Source organism: Haliotis rufescens, unplaced genomic scaffold, assembly GCF_023055435.1.
Source record: "Haliotis rufescens isolate VD_foot unplaced genomic scaffold, xgHalRufe1.0.p SCAF_2, whole genome shotgun sequence".
Classification (NCBI taxonomy): domain Eukaryota; kingdom Metazoa; phylum Mollusca; class Gastropoda; order Lepetellida; family Haliotidae; genus Haliotis; species Haliotis rufescens.
Window position 1 is genome coordinate 6,175,831 of NW_025963890.1, and position 27,577 is coordinate 6,203,407.

Sequence of the window (27,577 nt, forward strand, 5' to 3'; positions counted from 1 at the left end):
TGCGGCCCTACCGGGCCACATTGAACCTGTATACAGACGCCTCTCTAGTGGGCTGGGGCGCCCTTCTAGAGGGGGAGGTGAGCTCGGGGCTGTGGTGCGTAGACGAACTAGGTCTTCACATCAATTGTCTCGAGTTCAAGGCAGTGATCAACGCAGTCAATCACTGGAAGCATCGTCTCGTCGACGCCCAGCTCATGCTGGCGACCGACAACACGACGGTAGTGTCCTATGTGAACAAACTGGGGGGAACCCACAGTCACTCGCTACTCGATCTCACGTTCGAGTTTTACGCTCTGGTGGACAGTGTCCCGTGCCAGATACGCGCCCGTCACATCCCCGGTGTGCGGAACGTACTGGCCGATGCTCTATCGAGGCCTCGGGATCCGAGCCCCACAGAGTGGATGCTGAACCTAGTAGTGTTTCAGTGGCTGTGCGAACGTTTGGGTCGTCCGATGGTCGACCTGTTCGCAACGCGGTTCAACAATCAACTCCCGTTGTTTGTATCACCAGTCCCGGACCCGAGGGCCATCGATCACGATGCTCTCGCGTTAGACTGGACGGGCTTGGACGCTTATGCTTACCCGCCGACAGCGTTGATACCACACATTCTAAGCCGGCTCCGAGGAGTTCGCTGTCGAATGTTACTGATCGCGCCCATGTGGCCGAACAGATCGTGGTACCCTGACTTGCTGACCCAGGTCACGCAGTCGCCACTTCCACTGCCTGTGAGACCGGATCTCTTGATCCACCCTCACACCCGTCAGCTTCATCCAAACGCAGGGCAGTTCAATCTGCACGCGTGGATGTTGTCACCGAGCGTCTGAGGAGTAAAGGTTTTTCTCGCCGGGCGTCTCGGGCATACGTTAGTATGCATCGTGATTCTACCCAGAAGGTGTATAATGCACGTTGGGTTATTTTCACGAAGTGGTGTTGTAAACATCACATTCATTCGCCAGATAAGGTATCTGTGCAGGATATTGCTCGTTTCATGTCTCACTTGCGAGAGACCCGGAAACTCTCCGGGGGTTCCATTGCCAACTATGTCTCGTCCGTTGCTACGGTACGGGACGTTGCTATGTGTACCAGTCTCTCCAAAGAGCCGGTGATACGGGGTATTATCAAGGGTTTCAAACAGCACGATCTTAAGAAGGGCCGCCTTCGGGCACCGGCCTGGGATCTTTCCCTAGTCACTTACGGAAGCTCCGTATGAACCCTTGCATAGTGCTTCGTTCCGGCATGTGACTTGGAAAACAGCATTTCTCCCCTCCTTTGCCACGGCGGCACGTGTATCCGAAATTCATGCACTCGATGTCGCCAAGGTACGATTCGATAGGGGTGACGAAGGAGCTGTCCGCCTGGGCCTGCTCATGGGCTTCGTCGCCAAGAATCAGAGAGTCGGGCAAACGGAGAGAGAATTCACTGTAAGATCCCTCAAAGAAATCTTACATCCTGCTGATACTGAGGACAGAGCGCTGTGTCCGGTTTGGGCCCTTAAGTATTATCTTAAGGCTTCGAATGAACGTAGACAAGGGCATGACCGTCTGTTCATATCGTGTAACCCTAATCGCACGGTTGACATAACTCGATTGCGTTGTGGCTTCGTTCTGTCATCAATCTGGCGTACCGGTCTCGGGGGTTACCGGTAGCGGGGTCACAACCGCACGAGATCAGGGCGCTAGCGGCAACATTTGCCCTACACTCGAATATCTCTGTTCGCAGAATATTACGAGGTTGTTACTGGCGTTCTGACTCGGTTTTTGCCAATCATTACCTCAAACAGGTCGCTGATGCCGTCGTGGAGAGTGTGCACCGTCTTGGCCCGCGGATCGCGGCGCAAGCGGGCACCTAAGGGGTGTGCCCAGCGCAATTCCGAACTCCTCAGGCGTCAGACCTTGCACGGTGGTCAATCTGGGTCGACTCCATTGTTCCCACTGCCGTGGGTACAGGAGTTGGGGTCCCGCAAACCAGCGCACTCACACCACAGGTGAGGGCGGCTTTTTGTGTGCTTTGTCCTTATTTGTATTTTGACAATTATGTATTTAATTGTCTGTCGTGTATCCCAACCTTGTGATGCATGCTTACAAATACTGGTCACGCGCCTAATGCAAACTTTAAGTAGGCTTGCTCTGGGATATACGGTCTGAATGAAATTAATTTCCCTCTTTTCGACTGTTTAACCTGATCTAAGATTTAGCTCACGCGGATACAGTGTTCTCATCCGCTGCGGCGATGAAATACCTATCCAGTGGGGCCGTTTGAGTCACCAATCGTTTTGGCAATGACGATTGAGCCTTACGGTATGCGCTTGACAGTGCTTTGGTATTCCTATAGGGTAACGCCTAGCTAGGTGCATGCGCATCGAGTGCTTCCGCCTTGGTGTTTACTTCCGCTGGTCGGAAGGAACGCTAGCAGTCAGGATTCGGGTTGTAGGTGCTCCCCACCGCCTACTGTGGTAGTCAGCCTCGGTATAACAGTGGTAACGTATTACTTAATGTAATTTGTAGAATTTTCCTATTCGGAATATTCTATAAGTAATACGTTACCACTGGGCTGCTGCCCGCCCGTCCGTCCCCCGAGCACTTGCTCTCGCAAGAGACAAGAGTGAAGGGTGTCACATGGCAGCTAGGTGGCTACGCACGTGCTGCATGAGGTAATTGAGATCTCCGTGGTAGATTTCGCTATAGCAGCAGTTGTGGGAGACAACAGCCTCGGTATAACAGTGGTAACGTATTACTTATAGAATATTCCGAATAGGAAAATTCTACAATTTTGAAGCTTGTACATTTATCATTATCCTTTAAGAGGCTGTCAATAATGTTGATATCTCATATAAAAAACCCGACTCATGGTCGTCGTTTATCATACAATAAAACAATGCAGGGAGAATAAACCCCTCATGGTTTATTTACCTGCAGTGTTTTATTGTACAGTAAAAAACATCAACTCATCGTTTATTTCTTAAATAAAAATAAAATATATTGAAGTCAATTATTTTGTGTATCAATCAGTCTTGCATATCTCTGAGACAGTGTATCAAGTTTAACAAGAGTAAAAAAATAACAAAAATCTCTTTAAACGGGGAGGTGAAGTGAAAAAAATGATTGTGATTTTGTTCCGAATATCAATTGTCCCAGATATAATAAGTCAATTCCCGATAGAAAATATAGCATAATATTCATAGAAAGTATTTAAATGTTCAAGTAAAAGTAATAAATCACATGCTCCATAATCAGATTCCCAAACAAAACTTTCGTACGTGGCTTAAATCTTCGGCGTGTTACAAATGTTTGTATAGGCTGATATGATAGCTGACTTGTGATGCTTGGCAGCTATACGCCAGGAAGCTGTCAATCTAAAAGTGTTGCTGTTTCTATTAATCTTACATTGCATACATTGCTGAGTGTGTGAAACGACCTTTTATTTTGGCATGTAGTCCCCTGAAACTTTACATCATAGTTTGGACTTTCCTCCCATGCAACTGATGACTGGTTTGTTCAGGCTTGATATGTTGCAGGCGGTTGTATATTTGTGATATTGCTTACAGTAACATAATTCATTCACCCAATTACTTGTCATTGCTACAGAACCTACCAAAAAATATTGACACTGATGTATCCAATGCATGGTTGGAGAGGATGCAAGAGGAGGTGAGTTCTTCTGGCACTATGTTTAGTTAGGGTTCTCAGGTAGTCTAGGTTGTCATTAGGTAGTCTAGGTTGTCATTAGGTAGTCGGCGTTGTCATTAGGTAGTCAGGGTTGTCATTAGGTAGTTGGCGTTGTCATTAGGTAGTCTGGGTTGTCATTAGGTAGTCGGGGTTGTCATTAAGTAGTCAGGGTTGTCATTAGGTAGTCAGGGTTGTCATTAGGTAGTAAGCGTTGTCATTAGGTAGTCAGGGTTGTCATTAGGTAGTCGGGGTTGTCATTAAGTAGTCAGGGTTGTCATTAGGTAGTCGGGGTTGTCGTTAGGTAGTCAGGGTTGTCATTAGGTAGTCTGGGTTGTCATTAGGTAGTTGGCGTTGTCATTAGGTAGTCAGGGTTGTCATTAGGTAGTAAGCGTTGTCATTAGGTAGTCAGGGTTGTCATTAGGTAGTCGGGGTTGTCATTAAGTAGTCAGGGTTGTCATTAGGTAGTCGGGGTTGTCGTTAGGTAGTTAGGTTGCTGGGGTTGTCATTAGGTAGTCGGGGTTGTCGTTTGGTAGTCAGGGTTGATGTAAGTTAGTCAGGGTTGTCGTAAGTTAGTCAGGGTTGTCTTTAGGTAGTCAGGATTGTAGCTAGTTGAGGTTGTCATTAGGTGGTTGAGGTTGTCATTAGTTTGTCGGGGTTGTCGTTAGGTAGTCGGGGTTGTCGTTATGTAGTCTGGGTTGATGTAAGTTAGTCAGGGTTGTCGTAAGTTAGTCAGGGTTGTCTTTAGGTAGTCGGGATTGTAGCTAGTTGAGGTTGTCATTAGGTGGTTGAGGTTGTCATTAGGTAGTCGGGGTTGTCGTTAGGTAGTCGGGGTTGTCGTTAGGTAGTCGGGGTTGTCGTTAGGTAGTCAGGGTTGTAATTAGGTAGTCGGGGTTGTCATTAGGTCGTCAGGGTTGTCAGGTAGTTGGGGTTGTCGTTAGGTATTCGGGGTTGTCGTTAGGTAGTCGGGGTTGTCAGGTAGTTGTGGTTGTCAGGTAGTTAGGGTTGTCATTAGGTAGTCGGGGTTTTTGTCAGGTAGTCAGGGTTGTCGTTAGGTAGTCAGGTTGTTATTTCATCTATCATGGATTAGATTATTATTTCAACCATTACAGAGAAATGTTTCCTTTGTCACCATTCTAATTTAGGAAAACATTCACCAGAATATTTTTTTTTAGTTAAATGTTAAAGCATTAACATGTGGTACAATTGAAGAATTATCTCCCTTGACATTGGCTTGAAATAGTCATGGCTCCATTGTGTTCTTCAGGCCATCGGTTGGCAGAGCAAGAACACAAGTTCTCTGGGGACACTATGGCTTGAGGTTCTGAGATACTTCAGCCTTGGCTTCGACACGGCCATGTTTGTTGTTTGTCTGAGGCAACATAAGATGCTGGCTAGGGCAGAGAAGAAATGGAATTCCAAGAAACTAGCCATTGAAGGTAATATTGATATATATCATTTAACTTAAGCATTTATCCATGACATAAGCTTATGACATAAAAACATGTATGTCATACCCCAATGACATAAGTATGCAAATTAGATATGCAAATTAGATAACCGGAAGAGCGAGCGGTTTGATTTGAAACTATATATTATAAGTGAAGTTACACCAGAGATATAATCAGATTACACAGAATCGTTGTTGTTACCGTTATTAAAGTTTCAATTATTCTGCAAAAGTCTGTTCAAGTATTTTGTTTAAAATAATCCGAGGAACTTTTTCTCAGCGAATTGTTTATTTTGGTTTACATGGCTATGGAAAACATGTATCACTACGCACGATCTATACGTAAGATTTCGACAAGTTGCTGATGTTAATGTTTAATGCAATTTTTCCTTAATTTGGAAGCAAAAATGTGAAAATGATAAATAGAATTTATCACGAGTGTTTTTTAATATGGGAAATATCAACCTCGTCCCGTTAATCGGTATTTGCCTCGCCAAAGGCTCGGCAAATACCGATTAACTAAGACTCGGTTGATATTTCCCATATTAAAAAACACTCGTGATGAATCCTCTATATATCTGTACAAGAGTGACAGTTTTGTAACCCACCCAGAGAGAATTTATTATGTTATCTTGTCATCGTGAGCTTATGTCATGACCTGGTAGCTTGAGGACATTATCTTCTCTGAAAGCTTAGCTGCTGAAGTAATTCTTGGTATGCATCCTACCATTGATGTCAATGTTTGTTCCAACTGTCTCCTTTTTCAGATCAAAACACATTTATTCACATTTTGAAGTATATTTCACTTTTTCTAAGAAACTTAGAGTGAGTACTAGTAAAAATGTAAAAAAATGTACTCGTAAAAAATGTTGTCGGTTGCTCAAGGCAGGTCTGTTCTCAAACCTCAGCCCTCATGTTGCAGAAATAATTTAATTGTATCTTAGCAATGACACTCTGTATTAGTTGCTTTCCCTGTGCATCAGATCCATTTTCCCAGAAGAGGAATGTGGCTAGGACTGTGAGTAACACCAAGATATACGAGTATTTCCAAGACAGTCTGCGGAAAGCCTATCACTACTTTGGCCTGCCCAGGAGTAAAGGAGGAGGATCCCTCATCAGCAATGAAGTTCTGTCTGGCATCGTGGAAAAATCCAGGGGCAGAAAGAAACATCTGGGTGAGTTTGCTTCTGGAGATGCAGAGGACACGGATGATGACACTGATGCTGCCCGGGACTCCAGTGTGGAACCAGAGGACCAGGAAGCATCAGACGTCACGACTGGCGAAGGAGAATCCTCCCCTGAGAGACAATTATCTGACACGTTGCTATCCCCTTCAGTGAACGAGAGCTGTAGCTCAGTTAGTACATTATGCGAGGAGGACTCGTCGATCATATCCGCAGGTGTTAGTAAAATTTCACTGGATGACAGCAAAGAAGAACCAGTGCATTCAGACATTGACAAATTCGCCCGGGACTTTGCCTTGAAGGTGGTGCAGAGTGCTGTGCAAGCTGTATCTTCCAGTGATACCCTAAGTCAGACGAGTGTGCCAAGTGAGTCCCAGGGCGAAGACAAGGGTGGGTGTGATGATGGGGACAAGTCCCAAGGGGAGACAACTTCTGTGATAAAGGAGAGTGAACAGTCTGTGACTGAAGTTAAGTCTGGGCCCATGTTGGTCGAGTCGGTGCTAAAGGAACTGAACTTGGAAGATAAGGAGTGTTTCTATGAATTTACAGCAAAGATTTTAACTGATGGCAAGGTGAGAGTTTAGATTCATCATTCTACGCAAGGACTTAGCAAACTTTTTGAAGCCTGTAACTACATAGATTGTCATGGTTAATAATTATTTCTACCTCTAAAAAGATAAATACAAATAATGATTATGATAATAATGCTTCTTTGATATGAAACCAAGTGGATTCAAATGATCTCAAGTATCTTTTGAGTGGTCAAATCTTTCTGCAGCTGTTAATTGGCTGTGGCACATGATATTGCTAAAGTAGCACTGTTGATGACCCTTCCTGCCCCTTGTGGCACTTTTGGTATTTGGTTTTGGAGATTTTATGTCTTCATGATGCAGAGACCTGTGGGGATTCTGGGTAAGAATACAGGTCTCCAGCAACCAAGGCTTGTCATAAGAGGCGGCTATGTGAATCTGACCCGTGAATATTCCGGGATAGAATAGGTCTTCAGCAACCCATGCTTGCCGTAAAAGGTGACCGTGCTTGTCGTAAAAGGCGTCTAACATGATCGGGTGGTCAGGCTCACTGACTTGGTTGATGCATGTCATCGATCCCAATTGGGTGGATCGATGCTCATGATATCAATCACTGGATTGTCTGGTCCAGACTCGATTATTTACAGACCGCCGTCATATACCTGGAATATTGCTGAGTGCGGCGTAAAACAAGAAACCAACCAACTATGTGAATCTTGTGGTCAGGTTTGGTGACTTCTTTGATTACATGTCATCATACCCGGCAGTCTGGGACATTGCTCATACTATCAACCACTGGTTTGTCTGATCCAGACTTGATTATTTACAGGCCGCCACAATATACTGAAATATTGCTGGAATATTGATGAATGTGTCAACAAAAGCAAACAAAAGCATTCTTGGCCAAGGGTTTTTCAGATACCAGGCCATAAATGAGTTATTGGTGACAAAACCACAAAGCAATGAAACAGTGCTTCTTTCCTGTGTCCATTTTACTAGGGTCCTGCAATCATCTGTGGTTATTGTGAGAAGGAAGGTCATTTGAAGACTGCTTGTCCTGAGGACCAGTTGCCCAAACTAGTAATCCTTCCTCCCGTCAAGAAGGCATATGCGAAGATGCTTTCCGTCACCATTGAACAAGTTCCAAGTGAGTTTGTGACAGAGCCAGATACCAGTACTAGGAGTTAGTCCAGCTGGTTGGTAGCTCAGTTTGTGACAGAGCCAGATACCGATACTAGGAGTCAGTCCAGCTGGTTGGTAGCTCAGTTTGAACAAGTGGTTTTTGTGTTGATGGTAATTTGGTTAAGACTAGATTTTGAGAAAAAGCAAATGATTCCACAATATTTCTTCTAGTCTCCTGATTAGAAGACTAGTGGTGGTGTCTAATCCTGCATGAGAAAATTAGATGTGTACTGTGTTTGTCGTTACGTTCTCAGTATTTTAGGTGTACTTAATCTTCCAGAGGCAAGGGAGTTAACTGACTTTATAGCTAAAATAGATAGAATTATCATTAAACCGCCCGCACGTTATCAGAAATGAGCGGGCCACTGTAACTTGATAATGCCCTCATATTGCTTGACGACGGGCCATTATCAAGCCCGCTGTGAGGTGACGTCATAGGGTAGGAAAGTGACGTCACGTATTATAGTGACGTCATCTGGTTTGTTCTATGACGTTTCCATGTTTGTAAAATGGGGTCAGTGACATTCGTGTTGATTGCAGTAAATGTTTCAAAACCGATGTAGTTGTTTCTTTTTATTTGATAACAAATTCCATCCATTTTAGCTATAATAACGATAACGCAATTTTTCAGGGCATTATCATATGCAGAAGCCCTCGGTCTTTTCAACTGCCCTCCTTCGTCGGGCAGTTAATGGAAAACCTAATGCCCAGAAAAATAGCGTTATCCTTATAGTAATTGTCCAGTTTCCACCTTTGCCGAACTAGGTTGAAATTATGGAGTTATATTTTGGGTGAACTAACGAGTCCATGCATTGTCCAATCAAAATTGTGTAACAAAATCGACACCTGGTTTGTAAACTGCCGTGCAGATTTCGGTCGATTGCTGGATTTGCAAAGTATGTGTACCGCCAACTAGGAGTCAACAGATATTTTCCAAATCTTTTCGTGTTTCTAATCAAGGTGCTCATGTGATTTGATGCACTTTGCTAAGTAAAACCCATTTTATCACAATATAGATTTTGATTATCGAACAGATCTTGACTAGATCATGTAGATGCCACCATTTTGTTTGAAGCAAATGCAAGTGATATGAGAAGTGGAATCTGATTGGTCAATAGGAGGGACATAGACGAGACATGACTCGTAATAGCCACTGATGGTGGACAGTCAGTAAACTCCCTTGCCTCAGGAAGATGGGTGTGTTTAAGTTATTGTAAACAAATGAATCAAGCATCTGACATGTCATATTTCAGGGGATTTTGGCCCATCCAACAAAGAGATGAAACAGCGGGACTACATACTGCATGAGCTGCAGGACTTCATTCGGCAGCTCTATCCAGGTAAGGAAGGGAAATACTGTTAAAAGGAGTGGTTACATTGTCATGACCATAATGCTTTAGTATTTGCTTGATGAAACGTGGATGTGATTGTACAGAAATATGTTTGTCAAATGACAAGAATTTGTTATAATGACATACTTGGTGTTCTCCATGATTTTGATGGTTTCAGTCTTTGTTTTGTGCTTCAGGTGTTATTCTCCGATTATTTGGATCATCCTGTAATGGATTTGGCTTCAGAATGAGTGACCTTGACATCTGTATGACCTTCAACCAACACAACAGTGCAAAGGTTTGTTGTTGTCGTTCACTAGTAGTGGTAGGATTTTGTGAAGCTACAGAGAGAGGGAGGGAGGAGAGAGAGAGAGAGAGCGAGAGCGAGAGAGCGAGCATATGTCATTGAAATGAATTCCGTTCGTGTGTGCGTGTGTGTGTGTGTGTGCGTCCCGAAATCGTTTCCGGAGCATAACTCAGAAACCGTTAAATATTTCTCTACGAAACTTTGCATGTCTATCAGACTCATGCTGAACTGGTGCCTTTTGCTATTTACGAGTTTTATAAATTTTTATTTTTTACGTTTCCACGGCAACAAATTGGACTTAGGTTCTATAAGGGTGCTGTTCGTTTCCGGAGCGTAACTCAAAAAACATTAAATACTTTCTTACAAAACTTTGCATGTCTACTAGGCACATACTGAACTGGTGCCTTTTGCTATTTAGGAGTTTTATAAATTTTTATTTTTTACGTCTCAATGGCAACAAGTTGGACTTAGGTTCTATAAGGGTGCTGTTCGTTTCCGGAGCGTAACTCTTTTCATGTTTACCAGACACATACTGAACTGGTGCCTTTTGCTATTTAGGAGTTTTAGAAATGTTTATTTTAGAATTTCCATTGCAGCTATTTTGACATGGCCTAAGAGAAATGTTGGGTCAGTTACCTGGTTTGGGACCATAACGTGTTAAAATGGAGGGGGATATAGATGATTTCGTCGACTATACGCTTGTTTGGTTAAGTCAAGTCATCATGGTTCATAATACATGTTTCTGAAGTAAAGGTTGTTCTCATTCAGCAGTAATGGTAGGATTTTGTGAAGCTACAGAGGGAGGGAGAGCGCATATGTCATTTGGTTAAGTCAAGTCATCATGGTTTCTGAAGTAAACGTTTTGGGGCATTCAGGAAGAGGTAGGGGTATGACTGCTTCTGTTCTGTAATGCAAACATGTGTTGTGTTTGTTCCAGGATGTGAAGTGCACGGAGACGATAGAGAGGCTAGCTAAGAAGCTGAAGGAGCACAGGGGCCTGTACCAGGTGGTGGCCATCCCCACGGCCAAGGTGCCCATCGTCAAGTTCCGGCACAGGGAGAGTCAGCTGGAGGCTGACATCAGTCTCTACAATACTCTGGTAAACACAACAAGCTCACACATAGTGCTTAAATCACTTTTAGGGGCGGTCGGGTAGCCCAGTGGTTAAAGCGTTCGCTCGTCTCGCCGAAGACCCAGGTTCGATTCCCGACATGGGTACAGTGTGTGAAGCCCATTTCTGGTGTCCCCCGCCGTGATATTGCTGGAATATTGCTAAAAGCGGCGTAAAACCATACTCACTCACTCACTAAATCACTTTTATTTGATTGTTTGCATTATGCATTGTTTTCCCTAACAGTGTTTTAGTTTTTGTGTAGAGATGTTATGAGAACATTTATGTTTTTGTGATACAGAAACGTGTGGGGCTCCAGCAACCTATGCTTGTCTCACCATGGGGATTCTAGGTAAAAATACAGGTCTCCAGCAACCTATGCTTGTCTCACCATGGGGATTCTAGGTAAAAATACAGGTCACCAGCAACCTATGCTTGTCTCACCATGGGGATTCTAGGTAAAAATACAGGTCTCCAGCAACCTATGCTTGTCTCACCATGGGGATTCTAGGTAAAAATACAGGTCTCCAGCAACCTATGCTTGTCTCACCATGGGGATTCTAGGTAAAAATACAGGTCTCCAGCAACCTATGCTTGTCTCACCATGGGGATTCTAGGTAAAAATACAGGTCTCCAGCAACCTATGCTTGTCTCACCATGGGGATTCTAGGTAAAAATACAGGTCACCAGCAACATTTGCTTGTCTCACCATGGGGATTCTAGGTAAAAATACAGGTCTCCAGCAACCTATGCTTGTCTCACCATGGGGATTCTAGGTAAAAATACAGGTCTCCAGCAACCTATGCTTGTCTCACCATGGGGATTCTAGGTAAAAATACAGGTCTCCAGCAACCTATGCTTGTCTCACCATGGGGATTCTAGGTAAAAATACAGGTCACCAGCAACATTTGCTTGTCTCACCATGGGGATTCTAGGTAAAAATACAGGTCTCCAGCAACCTATGCTTGTCTCACCATGGGGATTCTAGGTAAAAATACAGGTCTCCAGCAACCTATGCTTGTCTCACCATGGGGATTCTAGGTAAAAATACAGGTCACCAGCAACATTTGCTTGTTGCAAAATGTGACCAAATGGATCAGGTGGTCAGGCTCTGTGACTTGGTTGATGGTGTGCCATCGTACCTTGACGATGAGGATCGTTGCTCACAATGTAGATCAATGTATTGTCTGGTCCAGACTCCAGCCGCTGTCATATAGCCGGAATATTCACTGAGTGAGGAAAGAAAAACACGAACACTTGCATGGTTGACCAGCGAGAAAGACCACCTGGCCTTCTAAGCTCATCATCATTCCAGATATGTAGCTACTATTTAGGCAGGAATTAAACAGCGTTGTGTTTCTGTGTGTAGGCCCAGCACAACACCAAGCTGCTCCTGACTTACAGTGAGATCGACCCACGAGTCAGGGCGTTAGGATACGCCTTCAAGGTCTTTGCTAAGGTAAGAAACCATTTCAGCTCGTTGACAGGGCATTTCAGATAGTTAACAGGGCACTTCAGATAGTTAACAGGGCACTTCAGCTAGTTAACAGGGCAGCTAGTTAACAGGGCACTTCAGCTAGTTAACAGGGCACTTCAGCTAGTTAACAGGGCACTTCAGCTAGTTAACAGGGCACTTCAGCTAGTTATCAGGGCACTTCAGCTAGTTAATAGGGCATTTCAGCTAGTTAACAGGGCATTTCAGCTAGTTAACAGGGCACTTCAGCTAGTTAACAGAGCATTTCAGCTAGTTAACAGGGCATTTCAGCTAGTTAACAGGGCATTTCAGCTAGTTAACAGGGCATTTCAGATGTGTCAGTTTATCATGCTGAGACTGAAAGAGCTCATTGATTATACAGCGATGTTTTTTTGGTGGTTGTGGTGGTGATGGTAGTTGTGATGTTGTTCAGGCTTCAGTACTGCCACACGTCTGTTATTCCAAGGCAAGTTGTAAGAACTACAGTGAACTACATTTATAACAAACACGCTTATAGCGAACTGACGGACATAACAAACTGTTTTTATGTCCCGACCTTTTGCTGTATATATGCTTATAACAAATTTTGGTTATAGCTTATAAACTAAAATTAGCAGTCCCCTTGAGTTTGTTATGACCGTAGTATACTGTAGTTATTTTCCCCAAAATGTAAGTATGTTTGTAATTAACAGTCCGATAGTATATTATTGACCAGTTTGATTTAGCTCATTGTGTTGACCTCAGGTTTGACAGTGGTAGTTTTGATGTTTGCTACTAAAGGTGTTTTGGGGGGCCCTTTGAATGTGAGGTAGATATAATAACGATGATGGAAAGGACAATATGATAATATATTTATACCCTGTGACATTCGGGATGCATTGTAGTGATGGTAACAACCATTATGTTAGTGTTAGCATTGATGATGATGATGATGATGTTAGTGATGATGATGATGATGATGATTTTAGTGATGATGATGATGATGATGATGTTAGTGATGATGATGATGATGATGATTTTAGTGATGATGATGATGATGATTTTAGTGATGATGTAAGTGATGATGATGATGATGATGATGTTAGTGATGATGATGATGATGATGATTTTAGTGATGATGATGATGATGATGATTTTAGTGATGATGATGATGATGATGATGTTAGTGATGATGATGTTAGTGATGATGATGATGATGATGATTTTAGTGATGATGATGATGATGATGATGTTAGTGATGATGATGATGATGATGATTTTAGTGATGATGATGATGATGATGATGTTAGTGATGATGATGTTAGTGATGATGATGATGATGATGATGATGATGATGATTTTAGTGATGATGATGATGATGATGTTAGTGATGATGATGATGATGATGATTTTAGTGATGATGATGATGATGATGATGTTAGTGATGATGATGATGATGATGATTTTAGTGATGATGTAAGTGATGATGATGATGATGATGTAAGTGATGATGATGATGATGATGATGCTGTTAGTGTTGCTGTTATGGTGATGGTGGTGATGATGATGATGATGATGATGTTAGTGTTGCTGTTATGGTGATGGTGGTGATGATGATGATGATGATGCTGTTAGTGTTGCTGTTATGGTGATGGTGGTGATGATGATGATGATGATGATGTTAGTGATGATGATGATGATGATGATGATGATGATGATGATGTTAGTGATGATGATGATGATGATGATGCTGTTAGTGTTGCTGTTATGGTGATGGTGGTGATGATGATTTTAGTGATGATGTAAGTGATGATGATGATGATGATGATGCTGTTAGTGTTGCTGTTATGGTGATGGTGGTGATGATGATGATGATGATGATGATGATGATGATGATGATGATCACCCTGTAGGTGTGTGACATCGGGGATGCTTCCCGTGGCAGTCTGTCCTCGTATGCCTACGTCCTGATGCTGCTGCACTATCTCCAGCAGTGCCGGCCGCCCGTCATCCCCGTGCTTCAGGAGGTCAGAAAACACTCACTCCTCATCCTTTGTTCTTTATTACTCAATTACAAGTATATTAGATAATTACCGTCTTCATATTTTACAAAAATAAAATTTCACTCAAAATAAGATGTCTACAACCATGTTAAAATGAAAGATTAAGGGCCTTAGCAAGATCGATTTCTCTTTTCTCTACCATTACATGTTGTGTCACGTGTAGCCTCCATAATTACTTTGGTTGATTTTGGAAAACTGATCACCAAAAGCTGCCTTGTTTGTATGTTGAGTTCATTAATGTGGCAAGTAATATTGTTTCAGCTGTATCATGGCAAAACCAAGCCAGAATGGATGGTCGATGACTGCAATGCTTACTTTTTTGAGAACATTGACCAGCTGGTGAGTTGACTGGAAGAAACTGCCAAAAGCATTTCTGCTTTTTCTCTAAATTCTGTACTATTGCAATATTGCAGAGCAACTGTTGGTATAAAATATTTGGTGAATGAAACCCAAGACATTGTTGTGAGTTGTCTTTCCTTGGCTCACCGAAGACAAGATAGTTACTGTTTTGTTATGACTGATCTCAATCGTTTGGGGACCATTTCCAGTCTAGGTTTTGATACTGAAGATATTGCCATGTGTTCGCTTAGGAAAGCAGTGGTTACAAAGTTGACCATTTATTTTTTTACACAAAACACCATAAATGGTAAACATTATTAAAATTTGAAAATTAAATTGTTCAAGTTTAACAAATTTTAGAATACTTGGTGATCTTCCAGAAAATCATTATGCACTTATTTAGAAATTTGACAGCAGTGCTGTTTTAGGAAGCTGGTATGAGGTGTGAGTTGTGTATTTGTTTCAAAGAAATAAGGAGGAAGATGAATAGCCTTGTGGTTAAAGTATTGACACATCATGCCGAGGGCCCGGGTTTGATTCCCAACATCATATCAGAGTGAGTGAGTGAGTTGAGTTTTACGCCACTTTTAGCTGTATTCAAGCAATACAATGGCAGAGGACACCAGAAATGGGTTTTACACATTGTACCCATATGGGGAATTGAACCTGGGTCTTTAAAAAGCGAACACACTAGGCTACCCCACCACGCAACATAAAACAGCTAACTCATCAAAGAAATAATGATGAGTAACAACATAGGCAGAGTGCTTGTATCTGTGTCATGCATGTTGTCAGCCTGCTGTGTGGAAGGACTACGGGAAGAACAGCCTGAGTATCGGTGAGCTGTGGCTGGGGTTGTTCCGCTACTACACAGAAGAGTTCAACTACAAGGAGCAGGTGGTCAGCATCAGACAGAAAGCTCCACTCAGCCGCTTTGAGAAACTCTGGAATGGGAAGTGTCTCGCTATTGAAGGTAGGCAGGAACATACTTCAACAAACAATAGGAGGTTTATAATGTTGGCATCTTGTTTGCCTTCACCATTTGTTTATCTTGACTTAACCATGAATATCAATAATTAATGTTGAACACGTTAAAAATGGCAAATCGTTCAGTAATTAGAGTTACTCCTGCCTTTCTTACTTAGGTTTTGACTTCCTTGTTTTCAGATCCATTTGACTTAAATCACAACCTTGGTGCTGGTCTTTCTAGAAAGAGTGAGTAGCTTCCTTTCTGGAAACTGTTGTAGTGATGTGTGGAAAGGGTTGTTTGTCTGTTGATGTCAGAGATATCACACTTGAGTTTACCATTCAGAATTGGGGATACATGTATGTGGTAACAAGTACATACATACATTTATTACCCAAATGGTTAGAAATAATCGTATGTGCACTAGTGCAAAAATCACTTCACACGCAGTGTATTGTTTTACGTCATCCAGATGATATTGTTGACATCATTACAATCTTATTGTGCCGTAAGGTAGGAATGACGTCACACTAGAAATGACATCACAGCTGAAGATTGTTGACATCATTCAAACATGCTTGTATAACAATCTTTGTGTCTGAACTTCTTTGGTGGTAATGAGAAGTAACTGTGTTTTGGAACATTTAAACTTCATTAATACAATCTCTGTTGACATTCTCTGGCAAGATAGTTGATGTGTACATCGCACATCTGAGGTCTGATATCATCACTCCACTTGTCTGGATATATCATTATTATATATTTATACTACTCAAAAGAAGTTAGGAAGCACCCAATTCTTTCATCTTACCATAGTCTGTCATGCCATGGGGGCGGTCGGGTAGCCTAGTGGTTAAAGCATTTGCTCGTCACGCTGAAGACCCGGGTTCGATTCCCGACATGGGTACAATGTGTGAAGCCCATTTCTGGTGTCCCCCGCCGTGATATTGCTGGAATATTGCTAAAAGCGGCGTAAAACCATACTCACTCACTCACTGTCATGCCATGTCGGATTGACTATAGTAATATGAAAGAATTGGGTGGTCCTTAACTTGTTTTGAGTAGTATATTCATAATGGCCCTACTAGAGACGTCAAGTTAACGGAACTTCACTTTACTCCAATCAACATTAATTATGCAAGATGTCCCAGATTTTACAGGCATAAAGTAATAAATATACCTGATTTCAGTGTGTAGATCTCACCCAACTTTGAATTTTGCAAGAGTGCTTTTGAGCTGTGTTTTGTTCAGGACCTAAGTGCATTGTAAATTGCATGATTATTAGTGTTGAAATTAGTGGATAATTGCCATTTTGACCACTTAATCTTGTGTATAATTCCAGTGAACAATTACATCCTGAAAGCTTTTATTCATGGCCGAGAGTTGTATGGGACAGCGAAGGATGAGCAGTTGATCAGGCAGATATACAGGACCCTTGGGGTAGGTGACATTGGATCGAGGCCTGTGACTCTCCGTGGGTGAGTCATCAGGTCATAAGCACTGGATGCAGATATTTAGGTGACATCATTTTGTAGAAATCAGCACTCTTGTCATAACTATTCCACAACCTTGTTGGACTGCCCCCATGATCTAGTCGATAGAGTGTCTGCCCGGAGAGCAGAAGTGCAATAATCTTGAATGCAACATTAAACCACATAAGAAATTGACAGTCGATCTCATGCGAGATCTGACTGCTATTTGTGGTTTTGTAGAAAACGAAGTATGGAAACTAACAGAAGACAGATCTAAGTGTCTGGTGTCATCACTGCAAGCAGCTGCTATCACTTAAAATGATGACAATGAATTTCCAAACTTGTCCTATATTTTGATATTTGTTACCCTTGTACCCAATGTTAGGGATGCAGAGCCCTGTAGTATTGACTTGTCTCCCTCAGGACTACTTCTTCGACCGGTCTCTACTGACAGAGGGCACTCCCCCAAATGACCGGGGTTGTCGAGTGTGTGGGAAGATTGGACACATTGCCAAAGAGTGTCCTATTGTCACAAACAGGAAAGAACGGTAATGATACATAAATGATACAGGAATGATACATAAATGATACAGGAATGATACAGGAATGATTGGAATCAACATGTTAACACCGAGTCATGTATCTTATGGTACTTGAATATACAAACATATAAACATACGAGAAATATATACAGCCAAACCACGTTATCTCGAACCTGGTGGGACCGTGTCCTTGCTTTGAGATATCCAACATTTACGATAACGAGGAATGGAAATTCAGACTGATCAAGTAACAGTAATAAGATCAATAGCAATATCATTGCATTCATTGGACAATAAGGACACAACATGTGTAAGTGATGACAAATTGAAGTGTATTTCACAGTAATCATCAATGACAATTGTGACAAATCATGTACAGTGTAATTATATGTACATTTAGGATCGAGAGAAGAATGCACATGTACCTTATTTGGCATATCAGCAATCAAAAATAAACAACTGCGAAGTTCATTTTTATTTATCAACTTGACAAAAACAACAACAGTGTCACTCTCTCCTCAAACTTGTTAATTCACTACTTGAATATTGTGTGCTGTGTCATGCAGCATTGATTCATTTAATCCGACTTTGATCAGCATATTTTGATGTAACCAGGAAATGCCTCCATTTTTATATGCATTTCTACTGTTGATGTTTTATTTGTAAAAAAAGACTACCATAACAATTGGATAAGAAGGTATGTACGTAATTGGTTGAACAGTTGGTTCAAATTGCACAGTTCTCTTACAGTAGTGTAAAACGTGTGAGGATAGGCACTAGATATACATGCAACAAGGAAAGAGATTTCCGCTATGTGAGATGCATATTTACACTTCTCAAAACTGTTAATGTGACAGATGCCAACTTCGAGATAAAGGAACAAAATTCTATAGTAAAGTCACAGTTGGGACCAAGTCCAAAATTCAAGTTAAAGCTGTGGTTTTTTTTGTTTTGAATGCGAGATAATCGGACAAATTTATATGTATTTATATAGTGAGGTGGTCGGGACCGGAAAATACGTTTGAGATACCGACATTTGTCAATACAGGGTTTGAGATAACGAGATGACCATACAACATACTCGTCAATTTCATTTCATTATTACAGAGTTTACATGTTTCATAAATATGTTTTCAAGACAGTGCATGGTCCACATATAACGTTAGTTGACATTGCATGGTTTCCACATTAGAGGACAGAAATGACATGACGATAACGGTAAATAATGAACTGGAAAATATTTTACTCCATCTTTGATGTAAAAGCAAATAGACATTGCTACTTAATTTGCAATACTTTTTAACATAATGGCCTATATTCTGGTTCATTTTATTCCTTCCATGATTTGACGTCAAATCTGTAAATCCTGGCCATAATCTTAGCAAACAAATTTTGAATATTTTGAAAGTCTTCAAGGTGTTTTACGTTGTAATAGATTTATTAATCTGACTCGCATCTCACATTTGATTCACATCTGGAACTGACCACTGATAATGTAACATATGTGGTGTCTCCTTGGGCAAGTGACTTTGTTCGAAATGTGACACTGTTCACCAAGCAGTGAAAGGGTACCCGGTAGGATCAGATGATAATGTGGTGGTTAGCCTTTTAGTGCCTAACAGGCAGCTTGGGTTGTATACTCCCTAGGGAGCTGAGAATAATTGTTGAGTTATCGTCATAATTATTATTATTTCATAAGGTTGAATTTTTGGTCCTGTTGAACCTGGATCTTGGTATTTATCAGAGAGGAACGAGAGCGGCGGCAACGAGAGGAGCGGCAACGAGAAGATAGGCTGCGAGATGAGCGGCAACGAGAGGAGAGAGCGCGGGTGAACAAGAAGCCTGATCAGCCCATGAACATGGCACAACAGCATGGCATGTCACCTAACGGTATGTACAAGAACCTAGCCTCCTCCCCATGTCCCCCTTGTGAAGCCTATTTCGGCTGACCCCTCCATGATATTGCTGGAATGTTGCTAAAATCAGATTAAAACCCTACTCATTCACTCACACTTCAGTTAGCAGTGGGTGGCCTAGTGGTTAAACTATTCACTTATCATACTCATACTCTGCATGGGTACAATGAGTGAATCCTGGTGTCCCCAGCAACGACAATATTAGAATATACCTAAAAGCAGCGAAAACCCACTCATTTACAAACACTCTGGACCCGTGAAGATTCCGGGGTAGAATAGGTCTTCAGCAACCCATACTTGCCGTAAAAGGCGACTATGCTTGTCGTAAAAGGCAACTAACGGGATCGGGTGGTCAGGCTTGCTGACTTGGTTGATGCATGTCATCGATCCCAAATGCTTGGATCGATGCTCATGCTGTCAATCACTGGATTGTCTGGTCCAGACTCGATTATTTAGACTGCCGTCATATAGCTGGAATATTGCTGAGTGCGGCGTTAAACAACAAACAAACAAACAAAACAAACACTCCGTGTTGTTGTGGATAGAGCGTTCTTCCAATGAATGTAAAGTTGGTGGTTCAGTTCCCTAACCACATCATACCAAAAGACGTTAAAAGATGGTACTTGCTGGCTCTCGGCATATAGGGGATAAAACAAGGACTGACTTGTAAATGACATGTAAAACTGTAGTATGGTGTCCAAGTGAGCTGGCATTATAATATAACCGGCCAAAGTCTGGACTAGTACAAGCAGCCACACGCGCAGTATATGAGTGAAATAATCTTGAAAGTGACATTCAACCCCATTTCACCTCACTTCACAAACATTCATAAGTGGCATGCATATCTTAACACATACCAGTGATATTGCTTGTGATGGAGTATGACTGTTTCCAGCTCGTCCAGGGAGTAAGTCACAGTCCTCCCCCAGCACCCCAGCTGTCAGTCACATGGCCACACCCCCAGGCTTCAGGGAGAAGACGAAGCGATCCCAGTCGATGCCAGAGAGTGCCAGCTCTACAGCAGCTAATTTACAGGTGACTTTGTCAGTTTGAGATAGGTGTCGGTGTCGTGAATTTGTTTAACAATGTTCCTGATTAAATTTTATTGGCAAAGTCGACTGTCTCAGATGTGCAGTGGGGCAGCCTAGTGGTAAATGCGGTCCGTGAACATTTTTTGTTTCATTTTCTCGGATAAGCACACTATGTTGAGACAATATTTTATGTCCCCAGCCTTATTATAAACTGCTGGGCGAAAGAAAATCTACATTTGAAAATTTGATTTGACCAAAATATTACATACGTGATCCACATGTTACAAGGCTGAAAACAGTCCCCGAATCACTGCCAGACTTAAAGGTTTAAAACACAACTTTGATACCATCGAATAACCATTTCTGGTTTGTTTTATTTTTAGCCACCATCTAACATGGGTGTATTCTTTCTTCAGCTGGAATATTTCTAAAATTGTTGTTAAATCATATTCACTTGCACTACCATCTGAAATCTTAGAATAATTATTATGCTATTACTGAAAATCATGGCTCAGATTTTCAATAGCTGAGTCTTCATTTTTCAGTATATACTAGTATTTGAATGTTATTAGAGCCATGTTCAGTCATAATCTTTTATCTGAAATATACTTTATCATGATATAATTGGGTGACTATTGAATGTACTCAATGCTGAAAATCTGCAATGCTGTATGTACATTAACCCATACACTGTGGCACCCCATGAACATTCTCCCCATACACTGTGGCAACCCATGAACATTCTCCCCATACACTGTGGCAGTCCATGAACATTCTCTCCATACACTGTGGCAGTCCATGAACATTCTCCCCATACACTGTGGCAACCCATGAACATTCTCCCCATACACTGTGGCAGTCCATGAACATTCTCCCCATACACTGTGGCAGTCCATGAACATTCTCCCCATACACTGTGGCGGTCCATGAACATTCTCCCCATACACTGTGGCAACCCATGAACATTCTCCCCATACACTGTGGCACCCCATGAACATTCTCCCCATACACTGTGGCAACCCATGAACATTCTCCCCATACACTGTGGCAGTCCATGAACATTCTCCCCATACACTGTGACAACCCATGAACATTCTCCCCATACACTGTGGCAACCCATGAACATTCTCCCCATACACTGTGGCAGTCCATGAACATTCTCCCCATACACTGTGGCAACCCATGAACATTCTTCCCATACACTGTGGCACCCCATGAACATTCTCCCCATACACTGTGGCAACCCATGAACATTCTCCCCATACACTGTGGCAACCCATGAACATTCTCCCCATACACTGTGACAACCCATGAACATTCTCCCCATACACTGTGGCAACCCATGAACATTCTCCCCATACACTGTGGCAGTCCATGAACATTCTCCCCATACACTGTGGCAACCCATGAACATTCTTCCCATACACTGTGGCACCCCATGAACATTCTCCCCATACACTGTGGCAACCCATGAACATTCTCCCCATACACTGTGGCAACCCATGAACATTCTCCCCATACACTGTGGCACCCCATGAACATTCTCCCCATACACTGTGACACTCCCATGAACATTCTCCCCATACACTGTGGCACCCCATGAACATTCTCCCCATACACTGTGGCAACCCATGAACATTCTCCCCACACTGTGGTACCCCGTGAACATTCTTCCATACACTGTGGTAACCCATGAACATTCTCCCCATACACTGTGGCACCCCATGAACATTCTCCCCATACACTGTGGCAACCCATGAACATTCTCCCCATACACTGTGGCAACCCATGAACATTCTCCCCATACACTGTGGCAACCCATGAACATTCTCCCCATACACTGTGGCACCCCATGAACATTCTCTCCATACACTGTGCCACCCATGAACATTCTCCCCATACACTGTGGCAATCCATGAACATTCTCCCCATACACTGTGGCAACCCTTGAACATTCTCCTGTCCATACACTGTGGCAACTCATGAACATTCTCCCCATACACTGTGGCACCCCATGAACATTCTCTCCATACACTGTGGCAGTCCATGAACATTCTCCCCATACACTGTGGCAACCCATGAACATTCTCCCCATACACTGTGGCAACCCATGAACATTCTCCCCATACACTGTGGCAACCCATGAACATTCTCTCCATACACTGTGCCACCCATGAACATTCTCTCCATACACTGTGGCAGTCCATGAACATTCTCCCCATACACTGTGGCAACCCATGAACATTCTCCCTCACATCTTGACACATTCCCCACGAACTGAGGCCCCACATGTTCACACTTTCCACCATGCACCCCGACATATATCCACATTACCCCACATGTATACACATTCCCCCATACACTGAGGCCCCGACTGACCATGCACTCTGTCCCCCACATGTATACACATTCCCCCACATGTATACCATCCCCCACATGTATACACATTCCCCCACATGTATACGCATTCCCCCACATGTATACGCATTCCCCCACATGTATACACATTCCCCCACATGTATACACATTCCCCCACATTTATATGCATTCCCCCACATGTATACACATTCCCCCACATGTATACCATCCCCCACATGTATACACATTCCCCCACATGTATACGCATTCCCCCACATGTATACGCATTCCCCCACATGTATACACATTCCCCCACATGTATACACATTCCCCCACATTTATATGCATTCCCCCACATGTATTCACATTCCTCCACATGTATACGCATTCCCCCACATGTATATGCATTCCCCCACATGTATACCATCCCCCACATGTGTACATATTCCCCCACATGTATACGCATTCCCCCACACGTATACACATTCCCCCACATGTATACCATCCCCCACATGTATACACATTCCCCCACATGTATACGCATTCCCCCACATGTATACGCATTCCCCCACATGTATACACATTCCCCCACATGTATACACATTCCCCCACATTTATATGCATTCCCCCACATGTATTCACATTCCTCCACATGTATACGCATTCCCCCACATGTATATGCATTCCCCCACATGTATACCATCCCCCACATGTGTACATATTCCCCCACATGTATACGCATTCCCCCACATGTATACACATTCCCCCACATGTATACGCATTCCCCCACATGTATACATATTCCCCCACATGTATACACATTCCCCCACATGTATACGCTTTCCCCCACATGTATACGCATTCCCCCACATGTATACGCATTCCCCCACATGTATACGCATTCCCCCACATGTATACACATTCCCCCACATATATACACATTCCCCCACATATATACACATTCCCCACATGTATACACATTCCCCCACATGTATACGCATTCCCCCACATGTATACACATTCCCCCACATATATACACATTCCCCCATACACTGAGGCCTCGACTGACCATGCACTGTGTCCCCCACATGTATACGCATTCCCCCATACACTGAGGCCCCGACTGACCATGCACTCTGTCCCCAACATGTATACACATTCCCCCATACACTGAGGCCCCGACTGACCATGCACTGTGTACTGCCGCTCGTGTACGTGTAACAGGGCCTGTGTCTCTGTTCAGATGTCACCTCCTCCAGGCTACCAACACATTCCAATCTTGTATGACCCTCAGCAGCAGCAGATGTATGTACAGGGCAGCTCCTCCCCGGTAAACATCCCCCGCATGGGAGGAGGAGGAGGCGGCCCCCTCAGCCCCACAGGCCAAAGCTGGCCGGACCAGATGTCTCCTCACCAAGGTCAATCAGCTTCAGCAATGCATCATGGGATGACGTCGTCTTCCCTACCCATGATGAAATTGCATGGACAGAACAACTACATCCCAGTCCCTCTGTCTCAGGTGCTCAATGTCCCCACCCAGTCTCCTCCCACCCCCGGGCAGCAGATCATGATGGCCATCTCCCCCCAGAAGCAGTCCTCCAGGATGGGGCACTCAACAGGCCTGCCCCAGGGGCCGTACACATATGGCCAGCCCATCCCACAACCCCAGATGCATTCGCCTCCACAGGTGAGGGATGGAACATTTGTACTACCCAAAGGAAGTTAAAGAACACCGATTATTTCTTGTTACTTTATTTAGTCATGCCATGACAGACTAACTACAGAAATAGGAAGTAATCATGTGTTCTTTATCTTCTTTTGAGTAGTATACATGTATAACCAGTGTTGAAGATTAAAGTCAAGGGGTCCTTATCATTGCTTTAGTGTTAGGAAGAAAAGATTCAGGCTAAGTTCAAGTTCAGTCCCTAGGTTCAACATTGCAGCTAAACCCCAAGGACCCCAGGATCCCCCTTGTTTTGGAAAACTGCTTAAAAATTGTATGTGCTATGACACCTGATAAGTCCTTCACTCCTTATAGCGATCACCAGGGCAGGTCGGGTAGCCTAGTGGTTAAAGCGTTCGATCGTCGCGTCGAAGGCCCGGGCTTGGTTCCAGAAATGGGTACAATGTGTAAAGCCCATTTCTGGTGTCCCCCACCGTGATATTGCTGGAATATTGCTAAAAGCTGCGTATAACCATACTCACTCACTCACTATAGCGATCACCACGTCTGTCTGCCCGTTTTAGGTTCCAGAGCAAAACTCCAAAACCGTTAAATATTTCTTTGTTGAAACTTTCTATGAAGATCAGGCTAGTGGGGAACAGGTGCATTTTAATGTTTTGGGATTTTTTCTTTTTCTTTTGTTTTGTTTTCATGATTTTTCATGATGAAAACAAGTTGTTTTCCGTTTCTGGAGCAGAACTCCGAAACTGTTAAATATTTCTTATTTAAAATTTCTATACAGATCAGTCTGATGATGATTTTATGTTTTTATTTTTTATATTTTTTTTATGTTTTCCTGACGACAAGTTGGACTCCCAACTCCAAGATGAAACTTGCTATACAGATCAGTCTAGTGGGATTTAGAAAAGACTTCACAGCATTTTTTTTTCTTCACTGATTTGAAGGTATCCAATGGTAATGAACAAAAAGTAGGGTATAGCAGCCAAAAGTCATTTCCGAATTGCACCAGACCGGGGGATATGTCATCTCCAGATGACCCTTGTCTTAGTTAGTTTACATATTTTGGGGCTAAAATTGTAGATGTTTTTAAACAATTTTTTTGGGAACTATTTGAAGACCAAAGTATCAGCAAATGTCACGTATGTCACGAACCCAGAGCATGAGTCGTAATGGAGTTTGATTTGGCCTTGTTGACTTTGTTTGTGAAAGTCCATATGTTAATGCGGAAATCATGCCAAATTACAAGATGGGCATAGTGAACAGAATTTCTTTTGTTGGCTGTTTTCTATGATTGGGGCGAGATGACCAATTTCCTCCATATTGAAGTGTTGGCATCTTACTGAATCGTACCTTTCTGGTGTTAAATGAAACATTCCATTGCGTTGATCTAACCAAGCTTGTGAGCCCGTACTGATGTGCCCTCCTCCTTTCCCCTCAGCATGGCTTCGTGCAGGCCCCAGGGTCGCGGAGTGCAGCAGCAGCAGCAGCAGCAGCATCCATGAGGCAGGTCTCTCACTCCCCGCAACAAGGCGGAAATCTAGTCCTCAGTGAGTAGTTAATGACACATGTGCAATCTCTATGAGCTGGACAGTTGTTTATTAGAATTGCATTTTACAAAGTTTCTGAAAAAGATCTATTTCAATATTTTTACATGGGGATGTGGGATAGCCTAGTGGTTAAAGCAGTTGCGCGTCACGCCGACAACTTGGGTTCGATTCTCCACATGGGTACAACTTTTGAAAGCCTATTTCTGGTGTTCCCCGCCATGATATTGGTAGAAGTAGTGTTACACCATAATCATTTCACTAATATCACTGACATGGAGTCAGGAGTTGGTAATTTCAGAATGTTTTTATTTGGAAATACATTGTGTGTATTATGCTATTTATGTTACAACAGAGGTAGAGGTTTGCTAAATGTATAGTATTTATTCCTAATACAGGATATTTTCTATTACAAAACACACAAGCATGATAAATTCTATAACTGTGATATGTGATATATGTCTGTATCCTGTCTAAAACCTGTGACACTTTAGCTTCCTCCCAGATTAGTGACTTAAGCAGACCCTCCGTTCTGTGACCTTGATACTCCCTCCCTTTCTTCCAGACATCACTGTCCCTAATGAGATGTATAACAATTACAACCACCCCCAGCAATAGCAGTCCTCTCACCCTCATCCAACACAGATGGGACAAGTCATCTGCCCCTCATCCAACACAGATGGGACAAGTCATCTGCCCCTCATCCAACACAGATGGGACAAGTCATCTGACCCTCATCCAACACAGATGGGACAAGTCATCTGCCCCTCAACAAAGACTAAGGAGACTAGTTCTCTACTCTCATATAAAACAGATGGGACAAGTTTTCTGACCCTCGTCCAAGACAGATGGGATGATTTCTCTTCAGTTTAGTTAGTATCTATGACAATGAACAATAGCATTTTACATATCTTCATTTTAATTAACCATATCAGTATATTCAGAACTTAGAAGACTAAGAATTCTTTATATAAGTAGGGGGCACGGGTGGCCCAGTCGTCTAAGGCGCCGTGATTCGCTGTGCAGAGTTGCGTCCCTTGGACACGCCAGAAACCTATGATTGTGGGTTCTAATCCCAGTTCGCCCCAATTATGTTTCTAGGTTGGTCAGCACCATACCCGTGCTCGTGGGTTTCACCGATGTGGTAAACGCCTGAGACCTGCATCACTTCAGGCTTTCCTCCCATATTAAGCTGACACGCCGCGATATAACTGGAATACTGTTAAAAGTGGCGTTTTACCCAACTCACTCACTCACTCACTCACTCACTCACTCACTCATAGTACAATAGGAGATTGGTAATGGTGACGAAGAATGTAAAGAACATAGAAACTCATGCACCTTGTGGGAACTTGTGACAGTAGGACTAAAACATCGTATGATGGGATCCATGTCTATTTGACTTTTTACTGTTTAACCAGGTAGGTAGCCTGAAAGATTGGCTAGTAAAT

The 27,577-nt window shown here is 42.8% G+C and overlaps 1 protein-coding gene across 5 annotated transcripts in view; it reads left to right on the top strand.

Annotated features, from left to right (window-relative positions):
- The window catches only part of LOC124147942 (terminal uridylyltransferase 4-like), a 41,096-nt gene extending 13,886 nt beyond the window's left edge, over positions 1-27,210 (top strand). Inside the window, exons 9-27 of one of the 5 annotated variants that reach the window (XM_048399540.1) lie at positions 3,585-3,647; positions 4,930-5,101; positions 6,096-6,868; positions 7,826-7,973; positions 9,262-9,348; positions 9,537-9,637; positions 10,584-10,745; positions 12,127-12,216; positions 14,124-14,237; positions 14,535-14,612; positions 15,408-15,585; positions 15,780-15,827; positions 16,922-17,019; positions 17,475-17,599; positions 19,338-19,483; positions 20,405-20,544; positions 24,142-24,585; positions 26,021-26,129; positions 26,692-27,210. In XM_048399540.1, the coding sequence (XP_048255497.1) occupies positions 3,585-3,647; positions 4,930-5,101; positions 6,096-6,868; positions 7,826-7,973; positions 9,262-9,348; positions 9,537-9,637; positions 10,584-10,745; positions 12,127-12,216; positions 14,124-14,237; positions 14,535-14,612; positions 15,408-15,585; positions 15,780-15,827; positions 16,922-17,019; positions 17,475-17,599; positions 19,338-19,483; positions 20,405-20,544; positions 24,142-24,585; positions 26,021-26,129; positions 26,692-26,744 (3,129 nt within the window). In that variant the 3' untranslated portion in view covers positions 26,745-27,210. The remainder of the gene's footprint in view (positions 1-3,584; positions 3,648-4,929; positions 5,102-6,095; positions 6,869-7,825; positions 7,974-9,261; positions 9,349-9,536; positions 9,638-10,583; positions 10,746-12,126; positions 12,217-14,123; positions 14,238-14,534; positions 14,613-15,407; positions 15,586-15,779; positions 15,828-16,921; positions 17,020-17,474; positions 17,600-19,337; positions 19,484-20,404; positions 20,545-24,141; positions 24,586-26,020; positions 26,130-26,691) is intronic. The other 4 variants (XM_048399541.1, XM_048399542.1, XM_046518798.2 and 1 more) reach the window with 4 other exon arrangements.
- Positions 27,211-27,577: the final 367 nt, after the last annotated feature.